This window comes from Leptonychotes weddellii, chromosome 10 (assembly GCF_054177405.1).
Source record: "Leptonychotes weddellii isolate Sample4059 chromosome 10, ASM5417740v2, whole genome shotgun sequence".
Taxonomy (NCBI): Eukaryota; Metazoa; Chordata; class Mammalia; order Carnivora; family Phocidae; genus Leptonychotes; species Leptonychotes weddellii.
Genome location: NC_138378.1, coordinates 105365270 through 105382140, shown reverse-complemented (window position 1 = coordinate 105382140; position 16871 = coordinate 105365270). Strand labels below are relative to the sequence as shown.

At 39.3% G+C, this 16871-nt stretch overlaps 1 protein-coding gene across 10 annotated transcripts in view; it reads right to left on the bottom strand.

Annotated features, from left to right (window-relative positions):
* The window catches only part of DTNB (dystrobrevin beta), a 174796-nt gene that overhangs the window by 74527 nt on the left and 83398 nt on the right, over positions 1-16871 (bottom strand). For all 10 annotated transcript variants that reach the window (XM_081797092.1, XM_081797093.1, XM_081797095.1 and 7 more), the window contains exon 6: positions 2950-3027. In XM_081797092.1, the coding sequence (XP_081653218.1) occupies positions 2950-3027 (78 nt within the window). The remainder of the gene's footprint in view (positions 1-2949; positions 3028-16871) is intronic.

Below are 16871 nucleotides of genomic sequence, written 5' to 3'. Positions count from 1 at the left end.
CTTAAATTTTTCCTGCATTTTTATTACTGTGCATGTTTTGTCTGATTCAGTGATTTATGTCTTACGCTGAGCTCTAAAGGAACTTTAATCCCCTTGAGGATTCTCTGCCCCAGCAGAGGAAGTTCTGTGATTGTGCTGATGTGTGGGTTCCTAGCTTTCATCAGACTCTGGAGACACAGGTCTGACGACATTCAGAGGAGGAAAGAAAAACTGATGAGTCCTTAAGGAAGTATATAGAATACTAGCTGGAAATTTACCAGGTTTGGTAACTTGGGCCATGAAAAGCCAAATCTATGAATTATGCAATTAATGTCCACATGTTACATCACAATCTCATCCCAGATATAAATGAAATCTCCAAAATTCTAAGGACTAAATCGTTAGGGTGGGACCATCTTGTTCCCATATGGCCTCTACTCCAGCAACTACTCTTCTCGATAAATGAAAGCGCCCAGTCTTCCGTTCTGGCCCGCTAAGGGCTTGGCTGCCTCTTTTTGCTGCTCAACCCCTATACAGTGTGACAACCACCTTGAGGATTGACCAACTCTACTAGACTTAGCTCAGCTAGAAAGAGGTACTAGCTAAACTGTTGACTTTAAAATAAAATCTTAATCCAGGCTATAGTATACCACCTGAAACAACTTTCAAAAGTGACTGCCAACTGCCGCAGGCCACTTAATCCTAAGCCTGGGGCTCAATACTGCAACACCCAGCATAAAGGCTGGTCCTTTCACAGAAGCAGCAGTGATTAGCACTGTTCCTGAGCCCCCTCTGTCAGTCTTCTCAAGCAAAAAACATTGTTCAGAAAGAGGCCCCCCCTCTAATAGCCTCTGGCAGCTACGTTTAGCTGCGGTCACTGAATGTCTGGGGCCTTGGTCACCGGGCACTTAGGGCCCTCAGGGACTCAAGTGACTCAGAGTGACAAAACTAGTAAATGAAGAGAACAACTCAGATGAAGTAAAACCCTAATAGCTGGCCTTGCTGTGACTAATCTACCACGTGCAAGCTGACTTGTTTCAATAATCCACCTTGGTCTCTTGGTTTTGAAATGGAAACATCCCTGGAGTTGATATTTAGATTCTGGGTCTGGATTTGAACGCTAAGGGTGTTTTAACATAAAAAATTAAGGACTAAGGCCAGCGAGCGTTGTTGCATTATCTCAGTTGGTGGGAGAGATTTAATTGTTCTGTATCCTTCCAGAAGTTCTCTGTTCTTCCTTGAAAGGGTATTATTTCTAAGTTACCTCTTCATACCCACCCACTTGTTCTCTCATTAGTTTACTTCTTAAATAATGAAAACAGTATCTTAAATTCTCACATAACCCCACAAGGTAGACACTCTTATTGTCCCCATTCTATAAATTTAAAAAATGAAGATACGAATCTTGTTCAAGGTCAGGGGTGGGTCAGGATCCAAATGCCGATAGTCTGGCTCAAGTCTATGCTCTAGGCATCGACACCCCTCAGCTCTGCCCAAAGGAAGCGGTGTGGCTGTTCCCTGCTGGTAGTGTCTCAGGAAGGTGGAGGGCGAGCGCTCTTACCTGGTTGGTCGAGTCTCCTAGTGGATAACACTGCATTATCAGGTCACTCTAATTTATTAAGTCCCGAACTCCTCAGTGCACTCCTTAGCTTCCTTCTAAGGCTCTTTCCCAAACTTGCTTGATGGTAAGAATCACCTGGAATACTTATTATTGAAGGTGTAGCTTCTCAGGATCTCAGGATCCACTGGGTTTGATGTGGTCCCAGAAGATTATATTTTTAACAACTGACCTAGATGATTCTTCCGATTCTTCTCATCAGTCAAGTTTGGGAAACAGTGCTCCAGGAGTTTTAGCCAATGGGAACAAATACAGCTGATCTTAAGTATTATATATTATATGTTAAGTCAAAGTATCATTAAGAAGATGACATTTCTACAGCTGAATTATCCAAAGCAATCAGTACATATGGCACACAAAGTAGTTTAATTCAGGAAGAACTTGGGGAGTCAGCTGGAATGTCTTTGTTGTTTTTTTTTTCTTCTCTTTGGGTGATGACTGTTAGAAAGAATTCTTTAGGGCGCCCGGGGTGGCTCAGCTGGTTAAGCGACTGCCTTCGGCTCAGGTCATGATCCTGGAGTCCCGGGATCGAGTCCCACATCAGGCTCCCTGCTCAGCAGGGAGTCTACTTCTCCCTCTGACCCTCCTCCCTCTCATGCTCTCTGTCTCTCATTCTCTCTCTCGCAAATAAATAATAATAAAAAAAAAATCTTAAAAAAAAAGAGAAAGAATTCTTTAATGGCTGTGCCCTTGAGGGAGTTCCTGCAATGCTCTGATTATGGAACAGCTCAAATCAAACAGAAAGTAAGCCATTTTATAGAGTTCTTTTAAGTCCTGCCTAAGAGAATTTTGGAGAAGAGTAAATTAAATAAAGAAGAGAAAGGAGTACACAGTTCTAGCTCCTTGTAGGACCCTACAGGAAACTCCTTGTATAACTAAGAGAGAGACTCAGGCTTTCAACTTAAATGTTCATGAATCATATATAGAATGATTTAGGAGAGTATCAGAGATTAATTCAATTCACACAGTCTAATCAGGAAGCAGAAACGATCTTTGACATTTAAAGAACACAAATGCAAAATTGTTGCAATTCATGATCATCAAAATACTGTTTAATGTTAAAAAAAAAAAAAAAAAGATCTCAAAAGTGCCTAATCTGCTTTGACACTCTCTCTATCCACTGCTTATCACAAATGAAGAGCTTCCACCCCCCAGGCACCACTCACAAGCGGACTCCTTCGGTTGCTATATTTACGAGTTAGTAGGAAAAAAAGGAAGAAAAAAATTAGAAAATAATATTAAAAGACAGTTAAAGGAGGAGAAAGAAAGCCAGTCCTTTACGTCCTGTGGAATGCTCTGCTTCCCAGGCCAGGCCAACTCTGAGCAGTGACTGAGGCATGAACCCTACATACCTCTTGGTGGGAGTGGGTGCTCCGGAGGACGTGTGGCTCACCATGGTGTCATTCATATTAGCCAGCGGCCGAGGTGGACTGAAAGCAAAGACATTTACATTATATTAATAATTACCAACATGACCAGGGGAAACAAATGAAAGAGTGATAAGAGCAAAGGAACCAACTATCATTCCTCCTGATAAGCACAGTGGGAGCCAGGTGGGAATCGATACGTGCAGCCCAAGCAAACTCCACAGAAAGGGTTCTCGAGCTCAAAGCCAACGGGCCACAGAGCTGTGCTGTACCAGGAGGAGTGACCAATTACACACACACCGCAACACGGAGTAACTCCGCTGGCTTTTGTTTCATAGTTTAGGACACAAGTCTGAGCTGCTACTTAATTTCTTTGCATTGTAGGTGCTTTCCAGGGTTATGAGACCTTTGATGTTTGTAGTATACAGGTCACAATGGCAACATGCATGTTTTTCCTGATTTGGTTAGAGATCACTGTCTTCCCTCGGACTTAGTTTCCATATTTTTTCCAAAACAGACTGTTAAATACTAAATTCTTTTATTAGTCCTTTACTAGAACCTTAACAATTTTATACTGATCCTCTAATTAGAATGCTTCCTTTTATAACCTAATCCAAATTTAAATTTGAAGGTAAGTATTTTTAACAACTTGTCTTTAGCGCTGGTTTTCTGGAGTCAAGGTCTATTGCTTCGTCTTGGAGAGTCGTAAATGAATGACTCCAAAGTTACCAAAAGGGATCTATGATTTTGCCTTTCAGCCATCTTCAGCTCCTCTCCTTCCTGACCAAGTTCAGCTACAAAGGGTTTCTGCCTTGCATTTGGAGCCACATGACTATTGCTAAATATTACTCCTGGGAAATCTCTCACTTCCTCTTCTAAATTGAAAGAAGTACTTTTCAGAGAAATTTGTCCATCAAAGCCAAAAAGTGAAGTAGAAAAGTCCTTCTCTCATATTTAGATGCTGGGAACTAGCTCCTGGTTTCTCCTTATATTTAAGTGCTGAGTTAATTATATAAAGTGTTTTTGTAGAGGTTATACTTAGCAAGGCTTGGTGAATATTAAGGGACCAGAGTCTTTGCTATTTTGCAGGTTTTACAGTACACTCAAACAGAGACTCAAGGGAAAATTTTCAGGTAAAGCCAAGGAATCTAAAGGAAAGGTTAAGAGGGATGGATCAATCTATCAACCTACCTGTGTACCTACCTACCTACCTACCTATCTCTGTATCTGTCTATATACACTCCTCCCTTTCTTTTAACTCAATTTCATTTCTGGGTAAGGAAATATTTTAAATGATTTTCCATTTAATGGACAGGATCAAAGATGGAATGTAATTTGCAGGGAACAGATTTAGGTCTCCTGATTTTTAAGCCACAGCACTATGTTTACTGTTACACATTCCTCCCTTTATGTGACAAGTCACAAAGTAAGACATTCAGAATTGAAATATGCCTTTCTAGGCGAGAATTTAATTCCACACTATTCATCTCCCTACCTATCTTCCAGGCAGGTATCCAATATTGCCCCCAAACTTTCAAGCCTATTAATGCCCATGGCTGTGCTGCGTTATAATCAATCGTTTTAGGCTGACTAATTAAACTGAATACAGAGATTAACTTAATTTTCATCCTAAATTTATATTTTTGCCTCTAGTCCTTTTAAATCAATTGTCCAAATGGAACAAGGAGACAATTCCTATGAGAGAGACAAATCCAACACCATAGCTTTTCATGCTTGAGGGCACCAGAAACATTCTGCTCCTGAAAATAGAATGGGCTTTACCTCTTTAATATATTGTTATTCGTAACCCATTTCCCAAATAAGATAAGGACATGCTCATGTTGCTTTCAGAACTAATGCAGTTACCTAGTATTTTTCAATATTGAAGATACTACTACATTCAATTTCCTGTCTGATATTCTCAGAGGAAAAATGACAATAGAAAAAAAAAACTTCTTAAAAATTTCTTACACATGGATCCATGCAATAAAATTTCATGATTTGTAGTATTTTGTTTGGTCTGATGCCACAAAAGTCATTAATAATCATCTCTATCTCTTGGCAGATATCATGCACAATTATTATCTTAGAGCACACATATCAAAGCCTCTTCTCTAATATTCAGAACCAGACAGTAATGATTACACTGTAAGTTGGAAGCTAATCATAACTCCCCCCAAGCTTCATGGCCTTTGTGAACTTCTAGCACGTTTTGCTAGAAAAATAGGTACTATGTGTTTGAGGTCCAAAATGAAAGAGGTATTTGAAAACATAAAGGGGGTCTTTACTGTAGGATCTACCAAAGACCCACAATTCACTGTGAAAGCCAACAATTCAGACATGGTCTTAGAAGATGTAATATACCATAAATGACTTCTGGCTTAAATGACTTCTGTTTCATAGTTCCTATAAGACAGCTGAAAGAATGCTTCCAGGTGTGAAGTAGACATTAATGGTACCAGTTACAGAAACTTACAAAGCAGAATTGATCCAAGTGATCAGATCAGTTTTGGTAGTCTTCTTTAACATTCAAAACCTGTTGAATACATTGAACAGGTCACCAGATGTTCTACATCTTCCTTTGTTGAAGATCTCAGCAAGGTATCTTTAGACACTAATGAGTTCTGTGATACCCAAATGACCACCAACCATCACTTGGTACAAATTCGGAAGGTTCCTTCTTTGTTCATAAGACATGCCAATTTTTTGATGAGAAGATAGAAGCAAATGGATGATACAAATAGAAGTAATCTGCTAGGCAGAAGAGGTAGGTATAAAAAGAAGACTTGGAATTTTTAAAATCTTAATCAAAAGGAAAGAAGCATTCTTACTGGGTGCCTACTCATAAAAGATAAGTAAGACTATTTTTACCTCAATAACCTAATCATATATTGATGAAGACAGATATATAAACAAATTATCACTATGCAAAGTAGTGAGAGCAGCAACACAAGTACAAAGTGTTGAGTCCAGTGAAGAGCAGTGACTCCTGCCTGGAGAAAGGAGGGGCAAGAGTAGTCAGGGCGAGCTAACATTGAGGGAGAGAGATTCCCAGCTACAGAAAAAAAGTTAAGGGCACCCCAGTTGGACAAAGTGATATGGAAAAGGGGACTAAAACCCAAAAGTACATGGCATATTTGGGACTTACTTAGTTGGCGGACTCAGAGGCACTTGAAGGGGAGTATCTGAAAATGCCTCTGGAAAAGTAGATTAGGGCCAGGATGTGAATGAAGCCTGTTCTACCACAAGCTAAGAAGTCTGGACTTTATCTAGAGGCAGTGGGGGAAGCACAGAACACTTTCAAGTCAAAGGATGATGTACCTATGGTTGGGCTTTGAAAAGATAACCTGAGAAGCTTGTAAATCATTGGTTTTAATCAAAGGTGTGCATAGGAATCATCTTGGAAGCTTTTTGTAAAACAAGTACCCAAGGTCTGCCCTCAATTTAGTGAACCTGAATCTTGAGGGGAAAGAGGACTTTTTCTAATGCTTACCCCATTTAAAAATCATTTATGTACAATGGATTGGGAAGAAGGATGGAATGGAAGCTGGGAGACCAATTAAGAGGTTATGACAATTGTCCAGGTCAGGGATTACAAGGGTGGACAGTGGGAAAGAGAGAAAAGAAAAAATACTGCTCAGGTAAAAAAGATAAGGTAGAGGCGCCTGGATGGCTCAGTCGTTAAGCGTCTGCCTTTGGCTCAGGTCATGATCCCAGGATCCTGGGATCGAGCCCCGCATCGGGCTCCTTGCTCCGCGGGAAGCCTGCTTCTCCCTCTCCCACTCCCCCTGCTTATGTTCCTGCTGTCTCTATCGCTCGCTCTCTCTGTCAAATAAATAAATAAATAAAATCTTAAAAAAAAAAAAAGATAAGGTAGGAGAACTGAGTCAGGTACGTGATATCTAGAAAGCAGTTGGAAGAAGGAGAATAGGAACCCAGGTGAGATACCAAGTTTGAAAATAATTGAGCATCATTATTTAAATTGTAGCTATTCATTTGAGTATTCTGATCACTATAAAGGTATATTTTTATTTACTATTTTCAAATAGAGCAGGATAGGTTTGCAGAAATATCCAGTAAGAGGGTGGCTTAGATAACAGGTAAAGAGCTTCCAGTTACTGGTCAGATACACTTCTTGCTATAAAGTAAAAATTTCATTTACGGGTACAAGTCATTTTCACATTACTTCTCTTATGACCAGACCACTCCATTCTGGCAGATGCTCTGGAATGTGCACTAACTTGAAATTAAAATTGCTACAGAATCTCTCTGAAGGTTTTGAAAGCTAGGAATAGATGATGAATAATTCATCATGCATTTAAAATCTTACAGGACAAATTATATATAACTGTATATTTCTTTTTTCATTTATCAACTATTTGTTCTCTACAAAGTGGGTGGTATGGTGCTAGCTGCTGGGGATAAAAATGAAAAAGATAAAAACTTAAGTCCTATGAGGAAGAAAAATTATTTATAATAAAAATAATTTATAGAAAAAATAATTACAATATAATGCAATAAGTATTTAATAGAAGTAAGAAAAACTGCAACATGCCATGGGAAAATATTGAGATCACCTTACCACATGAAAAAAAATGTATTTCCAGGGTGTTAAAGAGCTAAATGTAAATGTTAAATTATATAAATTGGAAAAAAACATATGGGTCTATGGATAGAAAGGAATTCCTAAGCTCAAAAGCAATGGAAAAATTAGGAAGGAAAAGAACAATTAATTTGAATTTTAAAAATCAGAAAAGAAAGAAAAATATAAATTTAGGACACTATTTCAACAAATGTGACAGAGCAAGAAAATTAATAGCCTTAATATAAAAGGGAGTCACACAAATTTATAACAAAATTATTAAGGTTTCAATTTAATAAAAGGGCAAAGTGAAAATACACCTTTAAAAAGAAATATAAATAACAAAAACATTTTAATTATGAAAAAAATTATTAAAATTATAGACCATTTTCCCTTCTAAAAATAATGATCATGGGGGCGCCTGGGTGGCTCAGTCGTTAAGCAGCTGCCTTCGGCTCATGTCAGGATCCCAGGGTCCTGGGACCGAGCCCCGAATCGGGCTCCCTGCTCAGCGGGAAGCCTGCTTCTCCCTCTCCCACTCCCCCTGCTTGTGTTCCCTCTCTCGCTGTCTCTCTCTCTGTCAAATAAATAAAATCTTTAAAAAAAAAAAAAAACTCTTAAAAATAAATAAATAAATAAATAAAAATAATGATCATGTTTTTTAAAAAAGCAATCCTTAGTGCTGGAGAGGATTTTCTGACATAGCTCGTTACTTTACTAAGTAAGAGTGAAAGTATAAAGTTAAGCAAAATTTCTAGAGGGCAATTTGGCAACACATCCATCAAAGTTCTTTAAAAATGTTCATTTGGGGGCACCTGGGTGGCTCAGTCATTAAGCGTCTGCCTTCGGCTCAGGTCATGATCTCAGGGTCCTGGGATCGAGCCCCGCATTGGGCTCCCTGCTCTGCCGGGAAGCCTGCTTCTCCCTCTCCCACTCCCCCTGCTTATTTTCCCTCTCTCACTGTCTCTCTCTCTCTCTCTGTCAAATAAATAAATAAAATCTTTAAAAAAATAAATAAATAAAATAAAAAAATAAAAATGTTCATTTTGACTCAGCAATTCCCTAAGAATCTATATTCCAAGGAATTAATCAGAAATGCAAAGATAGGTTTGTATTTTAAAATATTTATGTAAATATTATTTACAATAAGATAATTCTGGAAGAAACTTAGCTGTTCAAATATGAGGGAAAGGAAAAGTAAGCCCTAGTACATTCATAATTATAGGATATTATGCTGTCATTAAAATATAATGCTTATTAAGACTTTCCAAATGCTTAGCATGTAAGAAGTAAAAAAGGGCAAGATAGCTACAATAATAGCTAACAATTTTTGAATGTTTGATGCATACCTATCAGACACCGTGTTTAAAGCCTTAAATATATTATTTATTTTATCCTCACAGTAACCCTGTAAAATAAAATAAAATTATACATACACACACCATGGTGTCAGCTAAATAATATAATAACAATCATATATTATAGTATAATAAGTGTAAAACAAAGTATCTGAAGGAAATATGTCAAAATGTGAAGAGAAGTGTAATTATAGGTAACTTTTTCCTGTCTATTTATACTTTCCTGTATTTCCCCAAATTCTCCAGTTAAATTTTTCCTGATTTTCACAGAAAAAGATGCTTAATGTAAAAAAAAAAAAAGACAAAAACAAAAGGGGTGCCTGGATGGCTCAGTTACTTAAGGATCCAACTCTTGATTTTGGCTCAGGTCAAGATCTTAGGGTTGTAGGATGGAGCTCCACAGCGGGCTTCTTGCTGGGCATGGAGCCTGCTTGAGATTCTCTCCCTTCCTCTCCCTCTGTCCCTCCCCTTCCCTCCACGGGGGCGGGGGAGGGGGCCCAAAAAAAGACAAAAAGGAAAAATAGAAGCTATAATACCACTGAGTCAAATTCTCTAAAGTGTACTGTTATCCTTAAGAAAGCAAACTGTAGGAAAGCGTTTAACCAACTGAAGTCTGTTAGTAGACAAAAGACCTTCAAATGATTTAAGTAGATACATAACTGCACAACCCCCCAACATCCTTACCCCACAATCCCCCAAAAGAAAGTCAAGAAAACATATTAGATCAGGCTACCTTAGGGGCACCTGGGTGGCTCAGTTGGTTAAGCAACTGCCTTAGGCTCAGGTCATGATCCTGGAGTCCCGGGATCGAGTCCCACATCAGGCTCCCTGCTCAGCAGGGAGTCTGCTTCTCCCTCTGACCCTCCCCCCTCTCATGTGCTCTCTCTCCCTCATTCTCTCTCTCTCTCTCAAATAAATAAATAAAATCTTAAAAAAAAAAAATCTTAGATCAGGCTACCTTATTTCCTCTACCAGACTGTAAGAAATTTGTGTGTGTATGTGTGTGTGTTTTAACCATTGTATTTCAACTACCCAGCAGAGTATGAGACATGGCTCAGGCTTCTACGGAATATTTGCTGGTCATGAGTTAGCACCATGCTGTGGAATACAGAGGAGTGAAGAGTGGATGAGAAGTCGTCTTTCTGTTAACTTCAGCTTTGTTAAGACTAGTCTCGGAGCATGGAGTAACAACATAATTAGTGGTTGTATTTGGTAAATATATTTGTATTGTTCGCATCCACAGCAAGTTCGCATATGTGACTTCGTCATGGAATCACCAGAATGGAGTGTCTTTAATAATAACAGAAGCAGCAATACTTGTTGCGTGCTTAATATGTATCACACTCAGTTCAAACGTTTCCCAAGGATTCACTTATTTAAACCTCACAACCACCAATGAGACAGATACTATTATTAACTTTATTTTACAGAGGGAGACACCAAGGCACAGAGAGAAGTAATTGACCGGAGGTCACAGCTAAATTGTGGCAGAAGTAGGATCTGAACCAAGGCAGTATGGCTCTTGTGTCTCTGTTCTTAACCAATCATTATGGTATAGTGTCTCTACTACCTTTGATTACTACGCTTTTAGAAAAGCTTACTTGAGACTGTTTAGTCTATAAATTAAAAACAAAGGCATGGTGTTAGATCATAGTTCTTAAAAATTATTTCTATAGGAAATAATCTATTTCTATAGATCAATTAAAAATTGTTTTTATAGGAAGGTAAAACTATATACCCCTGGAGTACAGTTTTGGGGTGATTTATTCTCTCCCCTATCACATTATTAGAGCTCTGTATTATGAATGCCTATCTGAACTCAGACCACCTGGCTGCAGAGCTCCCATCCTTCGCCACTTCTAGGCTGCCTCAAGGAAAACTAGATAAGCTGGTATAAATTGTTTCCTTCAAAAACAGATCTCTAATTTATTAAGATGAATTTAAAATCTAATCTTAATTTCAAAGGTCTTATGGATTCCTCATCTCAGCCTAACAAACTACATATATTTAATGAGCAAATTATCTATCAGCCAGACTGCTGATTTAAAAAAAAAAAAAAGGAGTTTACCACTGGGCTCAGGACCAACATCGAGTGTAATTACTTGTTCTGGTTTTTTAAGCTGACTCAGCTCCAGAGGTAAACACTTTTTGGGTAGAACTCTCTAACCAAGGATGTGAAAATATGATGTCGTTATTTAAGTAAAATTGCTACTTAAAAATTGTGCATGAATAAAGGAGTACATGAACAAAGCCAGCCACAGCCTGAGAGAACAAGTGAGATCCTGGGCACCTGTGAGGGCTGTCACTTTTCTGTAGGCCCTTTGACAGAACTCCTTCTGTGGGAAGTCATCCAGATAGGTGGATGCTTACCCTACCCTAGACTTCTTAAAGTATTTGCTCATTATCTTGCTCTTCCTCCCAGAATATTCTGTTTATAGAGGTTAAGGCTGCAGTCCTGCAATTCCCTTTAACTTGACAGCGACCTGCGAATCACGCCCCTGGGGACTTTTTACTTGATTTTTGGGTCTGTTTATTACTGTTAGTGTGAAAGGGAAAAAGATTTTATCATGCCTTATGCTTTCATTTACTTGATCATTGCCCAAACAGTGCTTTACATATGAGGTATTTAATCATTTCCGTTAATTATTTTGTAGCCAGCTATTTGCCTTCAATTCTAGACACCTGCGTTGCTTCTGAAATGATCTTCCCTACTCACTCTGATCTCCATTCTCATCTTTAAGATCATGTAGCAGATTTCACCATACTTTAACACAAATTCAAAACTCACCTGTCGACCACATTATTCTTTCATCTATCAAACTACTTAGGTTTTCCATATCCTTCAAGCAAGTTGTTCTTCGCCCCTGCTTTCAAGTCTTCCCCTAGATACCTATCCTTGGCCCCATTACATTCTTTCTCACTTCTCTTATCAGAGAAATGGCTCCTGAAATTTCAGTATCTCCACCAAGCCCTTCTGATTACTACGAACTCCATTTAAAGAAACAAGGACCTTATCACCATACAAAAGAAGTAAAATCCATGCCCTATTCATGCCAGGCACTGTCTGGGGCTTTGAGAAAAGGCAAAAAACAAAACAAAGTGGAAGGCTGTGTCTGCCCACAAGAAGTTTATAAACCAGGGGCGCCTGGGTGGCTCAGTGTGTTAAGCGTCTGCCTTCAGCTCAGGTCATGATCCTAGGGTCCTGGAATCGAGCCCCGCATCGGGCTCCCTGCTCCACGGGAAGCCTGCTTCTCCCTCTCCCACTCCCCCTGCATGTGTTCCCTCTCTCACTGTGTCTCTCTCTGTCAAATAAGTAAATAAAATCTTTAAAAAAAAAAAGTTTATAAACCAGTCAGTTCTCATAATCATCAGTCATCACAACAACAGGCACTTAAGCTTCAGCTTAACTTTTTTTTTTTTTTTAAGATTTTATTTGACAGAGAGAGACACAGTGAGAGAGGGAACACAAGCAGGGGGAGTGGGAGAGGGAGAAGCAGGCTTCCCGTGGAGCAGGGAGCGCGATGCGGGGATCGATCCCAGGAGCCTGGGATCATGCCCTGAGTCGAAGGCAGACCCTTAACGCACTGAGCCACCCAGGCGCCCCCAGCTTAACATATTATAATTCTTAGGTCAAATGTGACTTGACAATTATCATTTACAACCAAAAATGTGTAAAATCATTTATAACAAAGAAAGACGACAACTTAATTATTTCCAGCAATTAACTAAAGATCAGTACAACAAAAGAGCTAGAAAAATCCTATGGAAGTTAGAAGATTAGCTGTATATTCTACATTTATTTCTTTACTTTTAGAACACTGGAGAAGGTTGGGGAGGGAAGGGGCAGTGAACTATCATTTGTTAAGTATGACCATTGCATTAGCATTGAGCTAGGTCCTCAGATACATTATTTGAATTCTTGTTACTACTCATCATGGTATTCCTATTTCACTAATAAGGAAATAAAGATCAAAGAAGCGAATTAACATGCTCCAAGTCACAAATTAGTAAGTGGCAGAACCAGTATCAGAACCCACTTTTTTCTGGTTCTAAAACCACCGAATAATTCAAATCCACAGACTTACCATCCTACCCCAGGCATCCCTGTATTATGCAAATGAAAATTTCAAATCAGAACTCTCAGGGAAGAATAGGACCACTGGCTTCAAATCTAACTTGAAGTAGCTTAGGAAAAAAAAAGAGGAATTTACTGTGTGTCATCACTAAATGATCACTAAATTCATAAGTAAACTTCATGAAGGGTGGTGGTGCAGCTGGCTTCCAGGACACTGGAATGTCATTAGGACGCTGACTCTTATCCTTGCTGAGATCTCACTTTAGGTGTGAGTCTATGCATATCTCGTGGCTTTTTCCGCTAACAAGAAATAGTTTCTGCCTAAAACTGTAGCCTCTACACTGGAGAACAAAACCTCTTCCTCCCATTCCAACTGGAAATTCCCAGAAAACCCCTTCTGGTACACAAGCGCCCAATACTTTGATTGGTAGTACTCTCAGAACAGCATACACAGGGCTGAGAGGACCAATTCTCTAAAGAGGTTATTGTTCCTGGAAAAAAGGCTGCAGAGCAAATCAATGAAAAATATTCACTTACTTAAAGATTAACTTTTTTCAAAAGTAAAGTGTTAAGTGGCAGTGTCCAGGATCCAGGCACTTTGGGATCTCTGCTGGGATCATCAGCCTAGATGAACACTGAGCATAGGATGAAGGTAGGATGTGTTTCTCTCTTCTTTGTCACTACCCTCCAAAATTTAGTAGCCTATAAAACTAGTCACGGACCCCCACGTTAAAACAATATATGATCTAATAAGACAGTTTATCTAATTATTCCATTATGATGAAGAGAATCTTTGGGAGTGACAATGATTTATAACACTGGCATACTGACTATAACTCTGGTGAAATATGAAGGAGGACATATTCTAAGATCCCCTTTATATCTATGATTCTATTACTCTCTCAAGCACCCTGCCTGACAACAGTTATGACAAGTGCAGATCATTTTTATGCTCCTTAAGGAATACGATGTTTTGCTCTTTACTTCTCTATACCAGACAAACCATTCCCCGTTACTCCACTATGTTTTATGGTTATCTGCCAAAGCAAAGAAGTTAAACAAACAAAACTGCCTTTTGGGAAACCATAAGGTTAGGAAAAAAAACAACAAAACATATGGTATGATAAATGTAGTATAAATATAATGTTACATATTTACAATGAAGATTCTCTGACTTCTAGCTTAGTACATTTATGATATTGGTCATTTACTATTATTGAACCAACAGAGAGATTTAAATTTCCAAACCAACTACTAATCTAAACACACTGCAACTAATTCATCAACGTAAAAAAGACCTACCAATAGACACACATGCTTCAAATTCAATTTCTAGCAGTTCACCATAGCCATTTGTGGTATAATACTTATAATGAAATATTTCTCAGGAAGGAAAGGTTTACCACAAACACATTCTTATACAGAACTTTCACCACCAGACAGCAGCTAGAGACACCCTGAGGAACCCAGATATCTTGCTCTAACTCTGGAAAAGGGCAGAAGTGCAAAATGAATGACTGAGTTAGCAAATTATTTAGTACTATTGCTCAGTTTAATATTATTCTATTGAAAAAGCAGGGAAAGGGTCTATAAGATAGATAACTAAATCGACAGAAATGTACTATTTTATCTTAAAAAACCTTTCCATGCCGAATCCCTCCTTTTTTTGTTCTCTTTATTCATTAAGCTTAGAGAGGAACTTGTCAATACTTTATGTAGACATCAACTCCTGTATTTCTAGAAAGATGAGAAAAGAGAGCAACTTAAATACTTCAACAGTTTCTGTTCATAGAGAGGTCACTGCATGATGCAACAATGTCATTTCCTGATTTGCTTGTATGGTCATTATGAAATTTGTGTTCAAAAATGGAAACAGATACATTCTTAGAGAAGACAGCTGATTCTCAGGTATTTTTACCATGAACTAGACAGGACAAGATGCAGTGGGCTTCCCCTTTTTATAATAAATGCCTGGGAAGTTCCAGAGGCTCTTACATCCTGCCAAAAATAAACATGATCATCATCAGCCCAGCAGCTCAAACAGCAAATACATAAAGGCAAGGAAAAGCTATCAAACCTTTACGTTCTGTAGCAAATACCTCTTCTTTCTCTATGGATTTGGCATCTAGTGCGTTACACTGCTGTTGTCTCTAAGGAAACAGAACAATCACATGGCGAAGAATCTTCTCCACAAGGCAGTTTATCCCACGGAGCATTTTGGGGAGAGCAGGTACGAGAGAACAATTCACTAGAAGGCAAACACGCGTCCTCACTCTGCAGCAAGCCCGTCAAGCAGTCGAGTGCAGCCAATGACAGAAAGGCAGATGTAACACACAGAGTAGGTACCACTCCTTGGACGCATAAACATGAAACACACGTCTTGCAGGGGAATCCAAGTTCTGCTGCGAATCACTGACCCAATTCATGCAGTCTGCAATTCCATTCTGAGGGGGCCATTATGGAGCATCCCCCTACCTCCTCCCCTAACTGCCTAAGGCTTGAGAGGAAAGTAGTCTGCTGGACTGTGTCTGCCAAGCAGTCCAGGTACGTAGGATTGGGAGGAAGGGAGAACTAGTAAAGGCTTGGTTATTTGTTTTGTCGAAGGAGTTAATGGGAACACAGAGTGAAAAAAAACAGACAATGGTGTCTACCTCCTCCTTGGATGTCAAGAGCTCCCTGCTTCCTAAGGGCAGCTCGTCAGAGGGCAGCTGTGACAGAAGGGGTACAGTGTGAGCTGCCAAATGGGCTTCCAGGGACACCTCCAGTGGGGCATCCACAGAATGAGAATGTCCCGGACGCTCTGAGTCATCCTGTGCCCTCTAATCTCTTTCCTCTCCTCCAGAGCCGTTCCATCTACCTGCGCCTGGTCTGCAAGTCCACTGGCATCACCACACGGCAGTCCTTGGTGGCAGAACGTAAATAACATCAGAACGGCTTTCTGTTAGTCCGCCAGGGTCCAGACAACTTTTGATGGTTACTCATCAGATTTCGCACAGCTAAAATTACTTTCCTAAGTACAGCTCTCACGTGCCATTCTGCTCCAAACCATTGATTCCCTACCAGGCTCCCAAATCAGGACAAACACCTTCCTTTCTGCACTCACTGCCCAGACACTAAGCCTCAGGTCCTAGGCTGTCTTAATTTTCACCACTTCCTTATGCTTCCTAAGTGTCCAGGCAAAAATATTACCAAGGCCCTGAACTTTTCTGCCACAGTAAAACAAAACAAAAACAAAAACAGTACAAGATACACAAGTATTACACTAAAAACAGGAGGAAGTCAAAATGAAACCTAGACTAACAACTGAAGTGCCTGGCAGAGAATTCTTTCGTTTGCCAAGATAAATGAAGAGGCAAGAAAAAACAACCCAACAAATCAGAATGCTAACGGGTTAATATAAACACTTTGATATAAATTTTAAAAGCCTAAAGAATAAAACGGATGTGTGTGTTTGAATTCTTGGCAGAAAATGAAAGAGTTGATTTCTATGACATGTCAGAAATAAAATAAAAACAAAATAGCAGTGGGATATCTTCCAAGGCTACAAACTCTAAGGATATACAAAGGGGAGCAGAGCACAGAATGTGAAGTGCAATGTGAACAACAATGGGTAAAAATAATTTAAGGGGTAAAAAAGAACTACAGCATAGCAGAGACTGAAATACCTTAATTTTATAATAAAACACATCAAAGGGGAACCAGAGCAGTGGGCAGTGAAATGAACACACATTTGGGAGAGGTGGGTTCTTGTTCTGATTCTGGTACTCGGCAGACTGAGTGATCTACATGATGCTGGACAATGAAGCCCTCTGTGCCTCAGCTAACTGGTCTGTGAAATGAAGGGGTTGGTTCTAGAACAGTGGTTTCCACATGCACTCCCTGAGCATCAAAG